At 43.2% G+C, this 20,928-nt stretch overlaps 1 protein-coding gene across 3 annotated transcripts in view; it reads right to left on the bottom strand.

The window, feature by feature from the left end:
* OSBP2 (oxysterol binding protein 2) overlaps positions 1-17,688 on the bottom strand; it is a 232,742-nt gene extending 215,054 nt beyond the window's left edge. For 2 of the 3 annotated variants that reach the window (XM_031948921.1, XM_031948920.1), the window contains exon 1: positions 17,330-17,688. In XM_031948921.1, the coding sequence (XP_031804781.1) occupies positions 17,330-17,673 (344 nt within the window). In that variant the 5' untranslated portion in view covers positions 17,674-17,688. The remainder of the gene's footprint in view (positions 1-17,329) is intronic. The other variant, XM_031948919.1, reaches the window with a different exon arrangement.
* Positions 17,689-20,928: the final 3,240 nt, after the last annotated feature.

The following is a 20,928-nucleotide window of genomic DNA, read 5'->3' as shown; positions in this document are numbered from 1 at the left end:
TGAGCTAAGCATTTAATAACTGCTTCTTCATGATGCACTGATCTCACTTGTTCTTAATTATATACTACTTTTCATTTTACAGAGCGCTTGAATGATTTCAGTCTACAATCCAACAAGCTAAGAGAAAAAAGGCAAGGAGAACGAGGTGCTACTGACAAAGGAGGTGTTTTCAACAGAGGCTCAGAAGTGAATGACAATGAGTTGTGTACATGACATGTGGTACACGACCCTCCTCCCACTCTACCCCTCAGATGTCTGATAATTCCAGCACAGGGCAGAGAGAATTTTGACAGGAGGCCAAATAATTTGACTACATTGGCCTAGCACTCAGTTAAGCCCTTTTCATACTAAACATTAGAAACACAATGTCAGCTACAAATTTCTATGAAAAAATGTATTCTGCTTAATTTCTTAATTTCAGGGAATACCCATATTGTCTACCTTCTCCCAACACTATAGGCACTAATGTTAATATCAGATTAAATGCTTTTTCATTAGACACTCTCCCACACAATGCTCACTTAAATCTGACCCCAATAAGTAAAGCTCCCCGTTCTCCTAGCAATCTAAAAAAAATTAAAAACATAGAAAAAATCCTGCATTTGCTCTGAAACTGATTTCTGCACTAGAAATTAATATGGAAGAGTAGAAAAAGAACTTATCCAAGGTCATTGGCCAACTAAATAACATTTAGGACTGTTATATTATAATCATGGCTTAGCTAAATTCTGCCCACATCCCTGAAGATCCATTCTTTCACTGATGAATTCCTCCTAGAACTTCAATTTAGGGGAAAGGTCCAGGGGTCCTCAAACTACGGCCCAGGGGCCAGATGCAGCAGCTGAGGGCATTTATCCCCCTCACCCAAAGCTATGAAGTTTCTTTATTTAAAGGTCCACAAAAAAAGGTTTTGTTTTTAGTATAGTCCGGCCCTCCAACAGTCTGAGGGAGAGGGAACTGGCCCCCTATTTAAAAAGTTTGAGGACCCCTGGAGACCAATCACCCTTCATGTTTCCCCTTCCCTCCCTTCTTTTCAGCTCCTTTTTATGTGATATCTGCCTCTGTTAGAATTAAAGCTCTTTGAGGTATCTCGTACTAGTATCTAGTACAGAGCCTGACAAAACAAAGGCATTTAATTAATGTCTGCTGATTTGACTTCATTTGAACTGGTATTTATTAAGTCCTTTTACCAATAAGCGCAATCAAAGGACCTTGGAAGAATGGCTATAAATTGATATCAACAACCATAATGAAAGAATTCTTCAAATCACAAACAATAAACATTTACGCAAACCAGAACAATCTTAACATTTCCCCACATACTTAGAAAATTGGCAATGATGACAAAAGATCAGAACAGTCACTATCAGAAGGGTTGTGGAAAGAAAAGCCGATTAAAACCTTGGGAAGAGAGTCAGGAATTGGTATAACCATCCTGGCAGGAACTATGAAAGTAAAGTGAGTAAAATGCCCATGTTCTCTGACCCAGAGATTCATATATATGTATGTGTACACCAAAAAGGCCCTTAACAAAAGAGAAGAGCTCTATATACAGCTTAATCTTTCTAGGAGCACTTTTTGTGGGAGCAAAGAACTGGAATCAAAATGGAAACTAGGAAATGGCTAAACATTTGTATACATGACTGTAAGGGAATATTACTATACTGTATAAAAAAATTAAATGATGCTAAAGAATTATATGAACGAATGCAAAGTGAAGTAAGCAGAACCAAGAAAACAATATGCACATTCCCTGCAGCATCAATCACCAAAAAAAAAAAAAAAATTTCCCAAAATCTAAATGTTGCAAAAATATAAAGAACACTCTTAGGTCTAAAAAAAGAGCCATAAGAAGATATGCTTCCACCTACTTCTTTGAAGTGGTGGGGTCCATGAGTGTGAAATATTTTGTATAATGTCAAGTTTTTCCCCAAAACTTTTTCTTCCTCATTTAAAAAATATACTTTGTTGTAAAGGAGAGTTCTCAAAGCAGGAGGAGACAGAAGGAAGCAAAGGAATACAGGAAGAAATCTCAATGAAAGAAAAACCACATTTTATTTTCTGATCACTACTTTGAGGAGCAATCCACTTGGGAGGAAAACACATTCAAGCATGAATTAAAAGAAATGTCAAAAGACAAAAGAGACCTGGGTTTGGGTCCAGAAGAGTATGTGGATTGAGACTGAAGGATAGGGGGAGTGCATGCACAGGGGAATATCATTTACTTTTTATGTGATCTTAGATAGTTAATTTCCCTTTTCTGGACCTTAGCTTAATCATCTGGTAACTGGATTAGATGGTCTTAAAGGTTTCTTTCAGCTCTGATGAAGTGTATGAATTTGTCTCTGGCCCTCATATTCTATGACAAAAACATTCAAAGCAACAGATCAATAAATTAAACAGTAAATTGAATACAAGGATAAAGATTTACAACTTAAGATACTTTTTAAAATAACTGCATTATTACACCATTTTTCAATTAAGCAATTCAAAATGCAGACACTATTGGAATGTAGCCCTAAGACAAAGATTCTACTTCCAGCTCTGGGGAGATAAGATAGAGAGATGAACAGACAGCCAGACCAAAATGTGCCAAGCACTGTGCTAAGCACTCAGGGTACAAGGACAAACAAGGGAATCCCTTCTACTAAGAAACTGATATTTTAATGATGGAAGGTTTGGGGTACACAGAATATGCAAAAGGACGGAAGAAAACAGGAGGATTCTGGAACCATGACTGGGTTCTTTCCTAAAACGGGGGTCTCAGAAAGAGAATAAGACCCCAGGGCAGAAATTTCTGAGGCTGGCAATACGGCAGGCACTAAGGAAGCCGAGTCAGGGTGAGAGAGTGTTAAAAGAATTAGTCTCCTTTTAAGCATAGTGATAAAGATTCAATTAGCTGACAAACTAAATCAAAGCATGATTCAGGAGCAAAAAATAGTCTCAGAGCCTTTCTCCAGCAAAAGATTTTCATCTGCCAAAAATGGAAAATTGTAGGAAAGGTGCCTTTACAGTGGCATCACATAGGAAACTCAGAAAAAGACAATCTCCCCCTCTCTTCTATCTTTCAGAAATTCACATATCAGTAACAACAACAAAGCGGAGGTGCACTTGTCACTGTCAGCCTAGGACATGGTGCTCCTGTTTCAGAATTTAATACTCTTTTTCTCACTAGACCACAGTCATTAATTTCTTCAGAGTTAATTTATTAACATATATTTATTAATATATAACAGGTCAGATTCTGTGTACATCTGTTTTTATGGGGATCAAAAAACTTCATCATTGAAAAGAGGCCCCAAAAAGCATCTGTCTAGTATAACATATACTAGAAAAAGAAGTCTCAAAATCAGGTTTAAGATATTTATGGGACATCCAATTCAATGATACACAGAGATTTCTTTATTTCAGCACTTTCCCTTTTATGTCCTGCTTATTCTCTAGAGGTCCCATAGTGACCAGGACTCCTCCTCTTCCTGAATTCAATTCAGGCCTCAGACACTCCCTAGCTGAGAGACTGTGGACAAGTCTTTTCACCCTGTTTACCCCCGTTTCTCCATCTGTAAAATGAGCTGAAGGAGGATTTCTAGGAAAACCCAATTGGGTCAGATAAGACTGAAAAACAACTGAACAGCATTTAGCCTGCCCACAGCCTGCTTTGCCTATATTTATTTATGTCTCCTAAGTTCCTTAAAGACAGACTGTCTGTAGCCTCTTTTGTATTTATTTATTTATTTATTTTTTTGCCCTGTACACCAACTCTGTGACCCCCTCGGGGTTTTCCTTGGCAGAGGCTGCAGTGGCTGGCCATTTCCTTTTCCAGAGCATTAAGGCAAACAGAGGTTAAGTGACTTGCCCAAGATTACACAGCTATCTGGTCCTGACTCCAGGCCTGTTATGGGCCAGAACTTGAAACAAGGTGCTAAATCAGTGGGATTGATAGAGACAATGGTTGTTTAGCCTGGTGCTTTACAATTCTCAGTACATGTACTTAGTACTTGCTTAGAATCTCACAAGATTCACACCTTTAATTAGAGAGCATATAAGCTCAGACAAACTCAGCCAGAATCAGAACTGGAAGACACACAGAGACAGTGATGGTGGTCTCCTGCGTCCCCCACAGAAACCAAGACACATTCAGGTGGACCTCAAGAAGCCGGCAGAAGCAGGAGCTCAAGGTCTCAGAACCAAAGAGAAAGATAGGTCTCTAAGAAAGCTAACCGGGCCCAGAAGGGAGACAAGACTTTGAAAGAGACAATAAAGGATTTGGACTTTAACTCCTGGCTACTCGGGTGGTGATAACTGAACTGAAGTAGAAAGCTGCTCCCTGAGACCCCAAGAAAACCCAACAAGAAAACATTACACAGGCCTAGCCCTGTACCCACTGAGCTACCTCGTTCTCTACAGAATGTATGTGGTAGATGAATTTTGATTGCTGGCACTTGTATACATGCCAGATTTCCCAAAATCAGAAACTTCACTCTTGGAGTGAACCTGAAATGCAAACAAAGAAAAACTTTCACTGGATGAGACTTTATAACACTTGCAAAAAAAAAAAAAAAAAAAAAAACCAATTCAATTAGGATTATGCTTAGTGTCAGTTTCCTCCAGATATCACCAAAAACTCCCCAGAAACAAGCTTTCATCCTCATTAGGTGTAGGTTTCAGGCCTAAATCATCTGAAATTGTTCTATTAAATTGCTGACAGATAATTTTTTAGAGATAGTTTATTTCAATTTCTAGACAAAATTTTTCTAATGAAACTATTTTCTACTTAAAACATAAAACATTTCTTTATACCTGAGGAGTTAGAAATTTTACCTTCTCAAAAAAATTAATGATTACTATAGCTATTTTGTTTATTTCATAAATTTTGAGTCTAGAACATTACTTTTGTCCCCTTTAAACTCAGTAATTTCTCCCTTTATAAAGTGAATAACATACATAACACTGAGGTAATACTATAACCTTTCACCTTTGAGGGAAAAACAATAGTTCACTTCCTAATTTAATTCAAGATGTGTTTAGTGGTGTTTTTATGTATGGTTAGCAAGATTAGGGGGGTCACTAAGGCTTTCTTCAGAATGTGATTAAAGTGCATTGGCAGTTGCGAAAGTTCTAACTATGGCATTTATGGCCACAGATTTTTAAATACTTGAAAAAATGAGTTCACAAGTGAATTCTACCAAATGTTTAAAGAACAATTAATTCCAATACCATATAAACATTTGGAAAAACAGATGAAGAAAGAATCCTACCAAATTTATTTTATGATACAAATATGGTACTGATACTTAAAGAGCTAAAACAGAGAAATAAAAGTATAGCCCAATTTCCCTAGTGAATATTGAAGCAAAATTTTTAAATAAAATACAAGCAAGGAGATTACAGCAATATATCACAAAGATCAAGCAATACTGATGAGATTCTTAAAGGAAGAAAAAAACCAAAGCTACCCATAGTCTTTGCTATGATTACTATGATTACTTTACTATGATTAGAGAAATTAAAACAACTCTGAAATACCATCTCACACCTATCAGATAGGCTAATGTGACAGAAATGGAAAGTGATAAATGTTGGGAGAAGATATAGGAAAACTGGGGCACTAATGCACTGCTGGTGGAGTTGTGAACTGAGACAACCATTCTGGAGAGCAATTTGGAATTTTGCCAAAGGACAGTCAAACTGTGCATATCCCTTTGATCCAGAGGTATAGCAAAGAGAACATCAAAAAAAAAAAAAAAAGCGCTTAAGTGGGTCAGAAATTTAAAAAATAAAAAGGGTCTACGACAGCCTATTTAAAAATATTAATAGCAACTCTTTTGTAAAGGCAAAAAATTTGAAAATTGAGATTATGCCCATCAATTGGGGAATGGCTAAACAAGCCGTGGTATACAAATATAATGGAATATTATTGTGCTATTAGAAATGACAAGCATGATCCTTTCATAAAAACCTGGAAAGATTTAAATGAATTGATGCAAAGTAAAATGAGCAGAACCAACGGAACATTGAACACAGTAACAACAATCTTGTTGATCAACTACAAATAATTTAGTTATTCTCAGTAATACAGTGATTCAAGAGCGTTACAAAGGACTCACAGTGGAAGATGCTTCCATATGCAAAGAAAGATCTGATGGATTCTGAATGCATATTGAAGCACATTATTTTCACTTATATTTTTTGTAGTTTTTTCCCCTTTTGGTCTTGTTTCTTCTTTCACAACTATGATTAATATAAAATGTTTTAAATGTTTTCACATTACTAACATAAATGATTGCACATAACTTGGCTTACAGCTTTAATTTTTACCTAATTATATGTAAAGACAATTTTGACTTACTGAGTGAAGGAAGCTAAGGATTCTGTGAGTCAGAATTGAGGACAGATTGTATTCCAGACAGGGGTGACAGCCTGTGCCAAGGCCAAAAAGCAGGAGATAGGATGCTGTATATTGAAAACAATTTCACTGGAAACCAGAGAGGGCACAAAGAAAAATCACTTGCAAGCAGCTTGAAAAATTAAGTTCAAGTCAGATTGAAAAGGGTTTTCAAAGTCAGAATATATCATATTTTATCTTAGAGATATTTTAGAGAGCAAGAGAAAAATGCTACGATCAGATCTGCACTTGAGGACTATGGAAGCCATCTGGAGTGTCCACAGGAAGGGAAGAGACTAGAAGAAGGCAAACTAATATACAGATGAGAAGAGAAAGCCCAACATAGAGAAGTAAGCATATGAATGGAGAGACATTGGTCAATAGTGACCTAAGATTGGCAAATGATTAGAAATAAAGAGTGAGAGTTAATGGGGAGGCCAGGTTAACTCTTCAGACTGAAGTTTAAGTCACTAGAAAGGCTTAGAGAAAAATAAAAGTTACAGAGAAGAAAAGGTTTGGAGGATAAAAAGATAGTAGCCTTGGGAAGCTAGGGGGTGCAGTGGATAGAGCACCAGCCTTGAAGTCAGAAAGACCTGAGTTCAACTGTGACCTCAGACACTTAACTGGCTGTCACTTAACCCCAATTGCCTCAACAACAACAACAAAAGATAGTAGCCTGAAAAGGTAGAAAGGACTAATTTGTTTATTTTTTGAATGATGGGACAAGAACTGGAAACAGTTGTATGCAGTGAGAAAGGAGCCGGGAGAGAAGGAGAAATTAAAGATGAGAAAGGCTAATGTAAGTGTACAAAGTCAAGCAAATGACCTTCTCAGAGACTGGTACAAAGGCAGAGACAATGGAGGATGAGAGAGAGGATTGCAGAGAGAGAGAACAGAGGAGAAGAAATAACTCAATGGATACCAATTATTTTTTTAGTAAAATGGGAAGAAAGGTCTGAGGTTTCCAAGGAGTGAGGGGGGCAAGGAAGGCCTAAAACAGGAGAGTATGCCAGGCATTAGTCAGACTATATCTTGGGCTGATCCTCCCCCCCAAAGTGGAGAACTCAGAATTGCTAACAAGCAGCACTAGCCCATGACTACTACACTGAGATTCTGTAACTAAACCTGCAGAGTTCACACAGATCTACAGGCCAAGTTCTTTGTGCTTTGTCTTTCCTAGGGATCACAGGATCTCAATGCTGCCAGAGACCTTCGAGGCCATCCTCCTCATGATAGCCCTGTCTTATGGTGCTTACTGCCTCTGCTGCTGCGGATCCCTCATCTGCCTGCCATTCTTGGGCTGGGGACTGAACGGACGTCCCTCTGGTTCCATCCGAAGTTATGTGGCACCTCCAGGCCCGTGGCTCCTCAGAGAAGAACCGTGTGGATGCGCAGGCCTTCAAATACATAATCATTATTATCATTCTAGAACAATATTTCTGGAGTGTTGCAAAGTACTTTCCAAATATTATCTTATCTGATCTTTATAACAACCCAGGGAGGTAAGGGCTATTTTTATCACTGACCACATGATGCCAGACCCAGAGCTTGGAGGGCAGGAGGGGGCAGAACAGGCAGAAGCAGCTTCTTCTGGAGTGTGAATGAACATGAAATTCAAAACAGAAAGCTTATTTAAAACAAAACAAGCTATTAGATCCTGGGGGAACTGTGGTTAAGTTGGAAGCTCCAATGTAATAATAAAAAATAATCATAAATAGTGGCCTAGAAAAACATCATTTCTGACCCCTACCACAATGATTCAATATGGCTCAAGAGGATATTAAATGTGTAGGGTTTTATAAATTATTGGGAAATAACTAGAAAGAACATGGAGTTTCAAAGGCTTAGATTCAAGTTTCTGTTCTTCCCCTATTGAAGTGTGATTTCTACAGGGTCATTTTACCTCTCTGGCCCTAGCTCACTCCTCTAGAAAGTGGAGATGACCATATGCATCTTCCTGTCCTCAAAAGGATGTGATAAGGCTCAAGAGAGCCAACACATTCAAAACACTTTGTGCCAGTTATTACTACCAAGGGACCGAAAATCACAGAACTTTCAAAACAAAAACAAGTAAGAGAAAATAGAAAATGTCAGACAATAATTAGCTTAACTCACAGACTTCATGGGTGGTGATGTATGTAGGTCACTAAACAAATGTGACCAATAAACCAACAGAATACATTTCAGCCACCTCCTAATTTGGCAACATCTGGCATGTCAATTAGCACATACTATTTTGCCAATTTCAGGTCAAGGCTAAAGAGGACATTCTCTTCTTCCTCAGTACATAGGAATACAATACATCCAGGATATAGTATTGCTGCCCTTTGGAATAATTGTCAATTGATTCTGGTTTAAGCAATTTGCACTCTACAGATGATGTCCTTTCTGACAGACCTAGATAGGTAACCCCATCTCCCAGAAGGCTCCCACAAGAGATCAATGTCAAATGCTACTTTGCTTCCTTAAGTCTCGTACTCTGACCTGAGCCCCTCAGGATTAGACAGACTGTGTCAGGTACCTTGAGGGTTTTATTAAATATCTTTTTCTACAGCCACTGACTGGAGCGCCACTGGCTGAATTATCCCAATTTATATGGGGACAAATTCATTTAACTACATAACATTGGTTTGGTTTGATATAGACAAAATTTCATTCCAACACCCCCCAGTATCTGAAGGGCGATTATACTTTTAACCTAGCTCAGTTTCTACACACCACTGATCCCACCAAGTTCACATCCAAAGGTATCGTTGCTTATGTGTGTTGTCACATAAGTCCTGCCATTGTGAGCATCAAAAATGCTGCAAAGCCCAATCTGGATTCTGACTCCCAGATACCCATGGCTTGCTCTCTCAGTCTTTAAAATCCCCAAGGTCAGACTCTCTACTCCCCATACCTAAAACAGAAACAAACAAACAAAAAGGCCAAGAAGGCCCCATTTCTGGCAAATCCTATGACTTTAGACTAAGAAAAAGCCCTACAATCCTTCTCCTTTATTCATGTACTCTCACAGCACCAGGGTGCAATAAACCTTCTTGAAGATGACAAAGTTATAGCTACAGAGATGATAAAAAAGATTCCTCTCGGGGAGTAGTTGGGTGGTGCAATAGATAGAGTACCAGAGTTCAAATCTGGCCTCAGATACTTAATACTTCCTACCTGTGTGACCCTGGGCAAGTCACTTAACCCCAAATTGCCTTAGCAAAAAAAAAAAAAAAAAAAAAAAAAAAAAAAAAAAAAAAATCCTCCCCAACATAATGGTAGGCCAATCGGAACAAGTTACAGGAAGTGCATGCAGGCTCCATTCTCTCTGAGCCACTTCCTTTATATACCATCATAATTTTCTTAGAAACAGCTTCCTTAAGAGATCATGTTTGAGCAAGTTGATGGACCAGAGCCCCATTACACTTATATAAATTAAAGAATCCAGCTTTCATTTATTAAGTACTACCAAGTCACCTGAAAACAAAGAACTTTCAGAATAAAGAGTGAGAAACAGCTCCTGCCCCTCAAAAAATAAGCAGCCTAGCAAGAGAGAAAAGACACGCCTACAAATAACTAATATAAAATAGAATGTGTCCATAGGAAATGATGGAAGTACAAGACCAGAGAACAGCTCTGCAAACTGTAGAATAGTAGGGAAATGTGGATTCTTGTTATTATCTTAATAGGAAGTAGCGTGGACATGAGGATTGCAATCCAACGTTGTTTTAAGTATTTTTACTATAACCTGAACAAAGGTGGAGAGTGAGGCAGCTGGCACTGATCTCTAACGGCAAATCAGCTTTGAACAGCTCAAAGAGCTTTAGAGAGGGAAGGGACCTTGAAAGTCCCAAGGCCTCCAAGCTCCAACACAGTGGAGCTCCTGAATCCCAGGCCCAGGCCTGTGTCTACTTACACCCAGGATGGCAATCTTATGTCCCTGATGACTAAAGTTGACTCAAAGTCACAAATTAACATGTTCTAGGTTATACTGTGTTTTATTTTGCTCAATTTCTCCCAATTACATTTAAATCGGAGTGCTCTAGGTGGCACGTGGCCATCATTTGGACCTCTGCTCCATCTGTCACACTGGGGAAAGTGGGGAGGGATGGGGTTGGTGACTTTACTCAGTTCTTCTACCTCACTTCAAGCCAATTCACACACAAGTCAGGCAGGACCCTGGGATGCTTTAGTCTTCTTGGAAAACAACATCAACTTCTACTCTCAAAAAAAAGGCTCCTACAGGACCAATGCTTTTACTTTGATGACAAAAATCCCTGCTCCCTCAAACCTAGTTTCAGGTCACTCAGGCCCTAAACCTAGCAACCTCAGCTAATTAGAAAGGCATTTATTAAGCACTATGTGTCAGGAATATAAACATAAAGAGACGGAAATAAATGGTTTTGATGAAAATTGTAGCCTAGTGAAACAATGTTTCCCACAATGTTTCTGAATGGACAGCTTGTTGTATTCTTTAGCAACGTTCAACTCTGTGATCCCCAGGGCCCATAGCCTACCAGGCTATTTTCTATTATCTCCCAAAGTCAGCCCAAGCTCTTGTTTCATGATTCTCCCCATCTCATCCTCTGCTACTTGGGAATCACCTGTATTGATTGCTTTAGGTATTGACTGATTTGACCTTCTGGCTGCACAAGGGACTCTCAAAAGTCTTTTGCAGCACCACAATACAAAAGTGTTAATGGTACTCACCTTTCCTTCTAGTCCAGCTCTCACAAACAGACTGCTACTGGAAAAATCATGTTTGGATTATACTGACCTTTGATGGCAAGGTGACATTTCTTAGCAGGCTGAGCAGACTTGGCATAGCTTTCCCTTCAAGAAGCAAGCATCTTTTTTTCACAGCAGCAGTTGCCATCTGCAGTGATCTTTGAGCCCAAAATATAAAATCTGACCTTGCTTCCATTTCTTCTCCCTCTATTCACTGGGAACTCATGAGACGAGATGTCACGATCTTAGTTTGACAGTATTTTTTTTTTAATTGTAGCTTCAAGCCAGCTTTTACACTCTACTCTTTCATCCTCATCAAGGGTAATTACAAGGTCATAAAGTAAAAGCTTACTTGTCAAAACTGGCTTTGTGCATTAATGGAGAAACCATGTCTAAATTGAATCCTCTTGTTTACAATGGGACAGTGTCATTTCCTTTCTGCAGGATTCTAGGATACTAGTCCAGTCAAAGCAAAGGTCTTCCTCAGATTTAGGCTCAACATGAAGGAAAACTAACAATTAAATTAAACTAAATGTAATTTTAAAAAATTAAATTAAAACTATCCTAATCAGAGGCAAGAAAATAACGTATACAAAGAGCAAATTAAATGGGAAAAAAGTGAAAATCCAAACTAAGCACTGTAAAATTATGACTAAATTTGGTCCCAAAGAAAAGAAAAAATAGCTCCCTCCTTTGCAGAAATAGGGGGCTACAGGTGTAGAATGCTACATATTGAGTTCATGTTGATTGATGACATGGAGTAGCCTTTGTCCCCTGGAGCTCCTCCCTCAAACTTCCAACTGAAGACAAACAAAATTGAAAACACAACCCATCCAGTGCAGTTTCAGCAAAGCCATGGACCCAAAGAGCCTTTCCCTAATCTGAATGTCCTTCCCTTGCTGGTCAAAAGCATCTGCTGTTAACTGCTGAATGTTCTCAACTATCAGAGGGCTTGCTTGGGTCACAAATGGCCTGCAACTTGGAGGGAGGAAGGATCTATCTGGAGATGAAAATGATGACAAATCAAATAATTGCCCTTCAATGTTTTCTAAACCAAACAATGAGAGCCATCCAAGGTTCCCTGGGACTTTCAAGGGTATTCTATTTCTACCAGATCCAGCTCTAGCCTGCCTATGGCCTTTACATCTGCCCCTGAGACTTCCTGGGGGTCCCTCTGCCTTAGTCTAAGCATCAGCCCAGATCCAGTTCATGCTCCATGGCCTCCTCATTCTTGAGTCATAACAGTTTGTGCTCCCTCCAGGCCTTAGGCTCCTCTCTTCACCCCAGCACCTTCATCAGTGCTCCGAAGGACATCCCCAGAGCATAACCATTTGGAATATCTAGCTCTTCCCTCCTATCTGAACTGCCCAGGACTGTCCCTTCACCTGTCTTCTCCTGCCTGTTGTGAGGGAGACCCCCAAAGCCTCAGTGGACTCAACATCACAAGGTGGGATAACTGGGAAGGGTTCTAGGAACTATCACTTCCCTATCTCGATGGAATTCCTTCCAGTCACTAATAATCTACTTGAACTTATTCCTCAGAGGTTGGTGTTCTCTGACCCAATCATATTTCCCCCATCAGTGATTCTGAACTTGAAGCCGTCAGCAATCAAACCCTGTTCCGTCCCCCCACTGGCTTCTCCCAACCTCCTGTTCCCCTAAGCCCAACCTCCCAACATTCCCCTCTCTCACCATTCCTAGAATACTGCTGGAAAGAGCTCAACAATTTACACATGGCCCAGAAATGCTTTCTGCATCTGCCAGGATTTAGAGAGAATATTTTTAACTCCTGAGAAGACAGCACAGGAGCTACTTATCCAAATACTGCTGCTTATAATGGAGATAACTAAGCAGCCATCGTCTTGTCCCTTTTTTTTGGTTCTTCAAGTCCCAGCTGCTCAACCTGGAAATAATAAGGGGCGACATCTATGTTGTGCTAAGGCGTCACAGCACTACAGAATCTGGGCCTTGGAAGGGACTTCAGAAGCCTATAAGTGGGAAAGGTCACTCTCTTAATCTACCTGACCAGCACTTGTCTGAAGACTTCCAATGAGGAGGAAAACCTTCCTCTGACTGGCAGGGAGAAGAGAAGCAGCAGGTGGGAGAAAAGTTTGCAAGTAATGCCAAAAAGGAAGTGATTTTAACTTTTACAAAATACAATAATGAAGAAAACAGAAGAAAGTTAAGAAGCATAGACAAGAAAGACAATCTTGAAAAAATATTCACAATTCATTATAAATAGTGGGAGGGTTTTTAAAGCGAGCAGTGTGAAAGGGAGATTGGGTTTCCAAGAGAATCGTCTTTTGTGTTCTGTTGTGTGTATGGAAATGTTCTTTTGTTGCTATTAAGCTGGAATTTAAAAATTTCTAAAAACAAAATGTTTTAAATAAATTTTAGAGCTAGATGTGGTAGCACACACACCTGTGGTCCTTGCTGCTGGAGAAGCTGAGGCTGATGCATTGCTTCATTTTGGAAAGTCTCAGCTGCAGGGATCTCAAACCAATAAATGTCCATCCTAACTCCAGAACCAATATGGCGAGCCCCTAGGATCAAAAGGCCAATGGCCTTTCCGAGGACCAATTGGAAGAAGAACTATTTAAAGCTTTCACACCAAGCAATATTAAGAGTGGACCCATCAGTGCACAAGGCACTTCCAGCCTGGGTTGAGATAGGGAAACCCGGGCAATCAGTGAACAAATTTTAGAAATAAATATTTTTTAAAGTAACCGTATGAATCACTTTTTGTCCACTATATTATTTGTTTATCTAGATCTTGGGCAATTAGGTGGCACACTAGTAACAGGCCTGGAGTCTGGAAGACCTGAAATTAAATCCAGCCTCAGCCACCTGCCATCTGGGCAATTCATGTAAATCACTCTTTGCCTCGGTTTCTTCAACTGTATAATGTCTATAATAACAGCACCTAGGTTTGTTGTAAGACCAAAAGAGATAATAATTATGAAATGTTTAGTATTGTACCTGGCACATAATAAGGTCTATATAAATGATAACTTACTAACTGCACCCAAGCTATCTAAAAGTTACTGACGATTAACCCTGATAAATTGCAGGATTATTCAATGCAATCTTTAACTGCTCACAAGCCAAGATTTGCTAAAATCATGACATAAAGTCCTTGATGACAAAGGATCATGATATCTCAACTTATAAATAATTTAATTGTTCACTTGAATTTTATTAAAAAGTACAGAATACATAACCATATGAAAACCTAGGAGTCACTTTGTTTCAAGATGGAAGTATGAGCCATGAACAAGGCTTGGTGTATTTGGTACCCCTGAAATTTGGAAAATGGGGAAGGGAAAAGGTAGTCTCTTCTAAATGCATTTTTAAACCAGAGATAATGTGAATTTCTTCATTTTTTCAGCTGCCAGAATATAGGAATCACTACCTAATTTCTGTCAAAAGCTGTCCAGAGCTTGCTGATGCCTAGACAATACTGACAGATATATTCCAATTATAAAAATTGATTCCCTGACTTGTAGCCAAGCAATTCTTCATTTCATCCCAAGTGTTCACAGGAACATTTAATCCACCCACATTCACTCACTCTTTTACTCAATAAATCAAGTCAGTAAGGATTTATTAAGTGCCAACTAGGTGTCCAGCATTGGGCACAAAACAGCCCCTGCCTCAGAGAATTCACAAATTAATGGAGGGTGGGGAGGATTGTAGACAATGTCGACAAAAGCAGTACAGATTGGAGATATTTAAGAGAGGAAGGATATTTGCATTAAGGAAATCATCAAAAGGTTTCACACGGAAGGAGGAATTTTATCAGGGACTTGAAGGAAGTGAAGAGATAGAGATAGAGATAGAGATAAGGAGGGAGAGCATTTCCAAGGAAATATCCAGAAGAAGGAAGATGGAAGGAGTTGGAGGGTCTGCTGTGCTTGTAAAGGGGGAATAAGGTAAAAGTCAAATCTGTCCTGTGTCCCTCCTTAGAGCACTTAGCACCACACCCTGGGGGGGATACAGAGAGTGACTAAATGGAGTTTCTGCCAACTCCTTCACAGAATAAAAGAATTCAGGATCTTTAACACAAAGAAGAGATTAGGAAGGATAGGGAAGGGGGACATAACAGCCTTCCAACATGGGCAAAAAAGGACAAAAATGTGGTTTATGTTGCTCCAGAAAGCAGGGCTGGGGACCCCAAAGGCAAATGTCACAAATGTTCTGCTCAGCATATAGAACAAGTGGAGTTCTCCAACAAGACAAGTGTTGCAGATCCAGGGTGCAAACCCCAACTTCTTGCACTAGACGAGAAATCAGGGTCTGGGCTTTCTAAGGTGCCCTTCAACTAGGACTCTATAAAACACTGTTAAGTTTTACAAAACGCTAAGCTTGTTTAATAGAAAATGCTCCCTCAAATTAGTCTCTGAACCAACAATCTTGTAACTTTTTTCCTTTACCAGAAGATCTATTCGCCTTCACATACAGATTACAAATAGATAAAATTTGTAGGAAAGGAAAATGCTCACGATTTATTGTCTGAATTTATGTAAACCCTGTAGTTACATGGATTCTCCAACACTGATCACTAATTCTCACCCTAAGATCATAGACTCCTTAGCCAGTAGTATCTGTGTCAACAAAGCGGGTCCCTTGGAAAAGCACAGCTCACATGCAAGTGAATGGGCACAAGGATCATGCCTAAAAATCCAGCATGCACATCATCTAGACAGCACAAAGTACTTTATAATTATTCCCACGCTGGAGGCGAACGGATTAGAAACCCAACAGACCCTTTTACACACTGGATGGACATCGGTCCCTATGCTGGGACTTGCCTCCACTCTTCCTTAAGGAATCATGCAATAACATTAGCTATAGTGTAACCACATGTTAATAACATTAGCTATAGTGTAACCACATGTTAATAACATTAGCTATAGTGTAACCACATCTTCTATGTTGTTTTGGAGTGAATAAGCAGAGAAGTGGCACAAATTTTCTCTTTCCTACTTAATAAATGACTTTTCCTCCAATCTCCCAATCACAAAAGCCTCCACAAGTAACTCCCGGTACTTTATCCCAAGGTGTCTTTACCTCTTCTGATGTCACAAAATTCTGAAAATCTTCCCAAAATGAATTTAATTTATCTGGCCCCAAAATTTGTGACATAAGCCTCTGAGAAAGATCGGACAGTGGTTAGTGACAAGAACAATGATAAGCATTTATGTAGCCCCTTAAAGTTTGCAAAATGCTTTCTTTTCTCATTTTAGACTTACATTTAATCCTGGGAAGAGGATACTATTATTACCCCCAATTTACTGAAGCGGCAGTGACTAAATCCCTTCCTTGCCCACATTCACATAGCTCAGAATTCTAAAGGAGGGTTTGAATTCAAGTCTTCCTGTCTCCGGACCAAGAGCACAATGCACCGAGCCACCTTGCTGCCACTAACAGGTCCAGCCCCCTAAAAGGGGCAGACGCTATATCTTCCCCCATAACATGGATGGTAGCAGAGGGTAGCAGGGTCTCTCTGGGCACAGCCTGGCAGCTGCCCCGGCCCTTCACCATCTTGTGGCTTTCCCTCCCACAAAGGGACCGGGGAGTCAGCTCGGGGCCTCCCCCCCACCGGGACAAAGGACCCCCCCAGAGACAGCGCCCGCCCTCCCAGCAGGAGTTCCATGCTGGGGGCCGGGCGCCCTGCTCCTTCCACGTGAGGGCCTTCAAACTCCGCGCTCCCTTCTGATCCCCGTCCTTTCCCTTTCCCAGCCTCCTTCACAAGCACGGTCCTAAGACCAGGATGACCAGGGCGACACTGTCTTTATGGGGGGAGGGCCCCCACGTCTGTCTTTCTGATCCCTCGCCTATATCCCCGGGCCTAGTGCACCCACACCCCAGCTCCCCGAGGGCTCCAAAGCAGGTGTTCTGGGAGTGATATGGACACGCCCCCCCTCGGGCAGCCTCGAGAGCACTCAGTTCACATCAGATCCTCCCAGTTACCCCACCAGCAGAGGGCTCCCGCCACGCAGGCGCCCCGGCCCGGGGCACCTCCTCCGGGGGGCGCCGTGCCCTTCCAGCCGGATCCGTTTCGATGGCGCAGGCGCACAGCCCACCGTCCCCCACCCGCCCAGCCAGCAGGGGGCTCCCGCCACGCAGGCATCCCGGACCAGGACACCTCCACCCGGGGGCGCCGTGCCCTTCTGTCGGAGCCGCTTCGATGGCGCAGGCGCGCAGGCCGCGCCCCCGCCCCGCCCCTACCTGTAGTAAGAGAGGAGGCCGTTGCTGAGCACGAACCAGCGGCGTTGGTAGCCCTTCAGGTAGTTGGTCCACTTGAAAAGCCAGCCCTTTAAGATGTCCGGGCTGCTGCCGGAGCTGTCCTCGGCGCCCGACTGCTTGTCCGCCAGCGCCGCCGCCCCCGCCGCCTCCTCGGGGGTCTCGGGCGGAGGCGGCAGCGTCGAGGCTAGCGGGGGCAGCGCGCTCATGGCGGGCGCCTCGGTGTGACACGACAGGCAGGGAACGGCACTGAGCAGGGACGCGAGCCCCCGGGCGCCCCCTCCGCCTCCCGGGCCGTCCCCGCCCGCCGCCGCAGCCGCTTTCCCCATAGACGCCCCCGCGAGCCCCGGGCGGAGCCGCCGCCGCCGCCGCCCACCCCCGCGAGCCCAGCGCCAGCCTGGGGAGCCCGTCACGAGGGTGGCCCCCGCTCCCGCCCGGTGCAGGACTCCCGGCGGGGGCGGGGGCGACAGCGGCGGCGACGGCGGCGACAACGACAGCGGCAGCGGGCCGCGAGGAGGGAGTCCCCCCCAGGGCCCGGCAGGTGTGAGGCCGGCGGCGGCTGCGGTGAGACTGGCACGTGGGGGGCGGGGTCGTCACGTGGGCGCCCCTCCCGCCTCCGGCCTCGAGCCTGGGATCGGGAGAGAGTGCGCGCGCCGGCGCCGCCACCGGCGCCGCGTGGGTGGGGGGCGTCACGTGCGTGAGCGCCCCTCCCAGCCCGCCCTGCACCGAAGAGAGGAGGAAGGGAGCAGCAGCTCTTCCTTTCTCCCGCCCCCGGCTCCGAGTGCGACTCGGAGAGAAAGCGCGCCGGCCAGCGCAGGTGTGAGGCTGCACGTGAGAGAGCCCCGCCCGCTGAGCTGCCTCGAGCTCTGATTGGCTGAGCGAGCCAAGCCGGCGGGCACGTGGGGAGGCCCCGCCCGCCCCGCCTCTGCCGCGGGACACGTGCGGATTTTGACCGAGCTGGCGCGTGCCCTGCGCCACCTACTGGGCGAACCCGGAGAGCTCCGGAACAGGGCAGCCGGTCTTGTGCCGGCCTGACTCCAGCGGGCTCTTATTGGTGGAAGTGAGGAGTTTTCGCGCGCTGCGCCCCCTGGCTGGCTCCGGGCTCCGGGAGCGGGCTGGCTGCAGCGCCCATGTGGGGAGCACGCCCGGGCTAAGGCCTCTGGTCTCAGTCACCCCTGATCTCAGAGCGGAGTCGCAGCTTGACCCGCTCAGACGGGCCGCCCTCCTTGTCTGGCCCACCCTGGCGGCGGCCCCTGGGGCAGCTTGAGAAAGGGCTGCAGCCTGGCAGCCTCCTGCCTCTGCAGCATCACCGTGAGGAAGCCGAGCCCTAGGGGTGGTACCTTGTCTGCCATAAGGTTCCCAACCGGGGGCTTGGACCGGGCTGGCCGGAGTCCTGCCAGTGCCCTCCCCACCAGCGTTGCTGAGCAACGGTGCTATTAATGAAGCCCCATCCTGGCACGCGGCGGGCACAGATGGCGGGCAGAAGGCTGACAGAGTCTCGGAAAGGCAATCCGCAGACCTTGCGGCAGAAAGACAACCCCTGTTACAGGGGCAGAGGGCCGGCCTCCCCATTCACCTCTGGGGTTCCAGGGATGGCACAGCCTGACCCATTGGGCCTTTGGTTCGGTTTTGGCAAAGTTGTGCCGGCCTTTGTGGATCGAGGAAGCCCCAGAATACTCTGAGTTTGGTTCAGTCGGCACAGTGCTGTCTCCCAGGCAGCCTCCCCCCCCACCCCCATCTCAGGAGTAATCATCTCCTCCAGTCTCTATCAGAAGGTCCTGAGCTTTGTAGTTGTATGGGAAATTACCCAATGACCTTAGCATCTTCACCTCTGCTTTCCTAAACCTTTTGTGCTCATCACACAGTAACCACTCTCATTCTCTTAGTGCCTTTGGATCAGAAGGGTGATGACAAAGACATAAGTGCCTAGAAAGAACCCTTTGCTAAAGTCCATCTCTCCTCACCTGCTATTTTCATCAATCTGCCCCCATCTGGAAAGCAGCTCTCCCTTAACTCGACTCCAGCTCTACTGTCCTGGAGAAGCTTTTGCTGATCTCTCCCTGCTTTCCACCCCATCGAGTGCTAATGTCCCCTTTCTCCAGCCACTTGATATTTGTGTACTTATGTGTACGTACTGTACACTCCAGAAATAACTTTTGGGATGATTGCAGATAAGGTATCTGAGGCTTGGGAAGGGAAATGACACAATCAGGAAACAGCAGGAGAAAGTCTAGAACTGAGATTTTTTTCTGCCACCACCACCACTTATCCTTTCCATGGAAGAAGAAAATCCACAATAAAATGTAATTTCTTAATAAGGGAGGCAAGCACTATCCATTAAGCACTTACCACATATCAGGTATTAGGGATACTAAGAATCTTCAGGGGCTCTAATGAGATAAACTGTGTAAAAATAAAAATATAAATTTGAAAAATGGGAGATAATGAAAGTGCTAGCATGAATGAGGGATCAGAAAAGACTTCCTATGAAAAGGATTTTAGCTGAAAGCAGAGAAAACTAGGAGATGGAGGTATGGTTTTTGTTTTGTGTTCTGTTTTTTGTTTTAAGCCTAGTGACTGTCACAGTGCTGGTAGTACTTAATGCTTGATGCAAGAGATCATTCTTTTAGAAAAACTGAGAAAGGAGTCACATATAGTTTAGTATATAATTACTAACAATTCTTTTGTCCCTTTTGGAGAAGTGTCATCTATGATTTTTTTTTCTGTTCTTTTGGTAATTCTTCCTGACGTATGTAATAAAATATTCTCATTGCCATCAGTTAACAGGCATGTATTAAGCACCTACTGTTTGCCAAGCAGTGTGTTACACTGGAAATGCAGAGACAAACAGCATGCTTTCTATCCTTAAACTGTTCATATTTTCATTGGAGGTTGACACATTACTAAATAGTAAATGATGCAAAAGATGCTGAGAGATTGTCTTCACAGAGAGGCAGGCACTATCTCCTTTGTGCTTGGATTGGTTTAGCACCTTTTCAACCTCACGTATCATAAACGGGATCATAATAAAGGGTTCAAAGGTTCTGATCACTGATTATGAAAATTGTTTTAGAAATATTGCTTTGACCATTTGCCAATTTCATCTGGCCTCTTGAGTTTCTGTGACTCAGTATCACACCTTTACCCAAGGACTTGCTTTCATTTCCATAACTTTGGGGGGAGGGTTGTTTAGACAGCTATTGGGAAATCCCATTGGCAGCTGAGAGGAGAAGGTTTTAATTTAGGAGAGATTGGAGACATAAAAAGCAACTGGGCTGTTTTAGGGAAAAATTCAGGCCTGAGGAGATGAGAGCTAGAACCTGTAATAGCAATGTCAGAGGATAGGTTTGAAGAGATGGCGTGAAAATAGAACACATTTGATACAGAGAGTGAGTGCTGGAGAGTCAGGCCAACACTGAGGTTGAGAGTCTGAGTAACTGGGAGGATGGCAGTTCAGACAGTAACAGGAAAGGTGGATTGTGGTTTGAACATATTTTGAGTGTCCAAAAAGCAAGTGTTGCAAGACAAACTCAGGAGAGGTGTCTAGAGTGGACCTGAAATCCACCATGCCTGATTATTTGGAT

The sequence above is a fragment of the Sarcophilus harrisii genome, chromosome 1 (genome assembly GCF_902635505.1).
Source record: "Sarcophilus harrisii chromosome 1, mSarHar1.11, whole genome shotgun sequence".
Taxonomy (NCBI): domain Eukaryota; kingdom Metazoa; phylum Chordata; class Mammalia; order Dasyuromorphia; family Dasyuridae; genus Sarcophilus; species Sarcophilus harrisii.
Note: the sequence above shows the minus strand (reverse complement) of the source record. Positions and strands in the feature narration are given on the sequence as shown.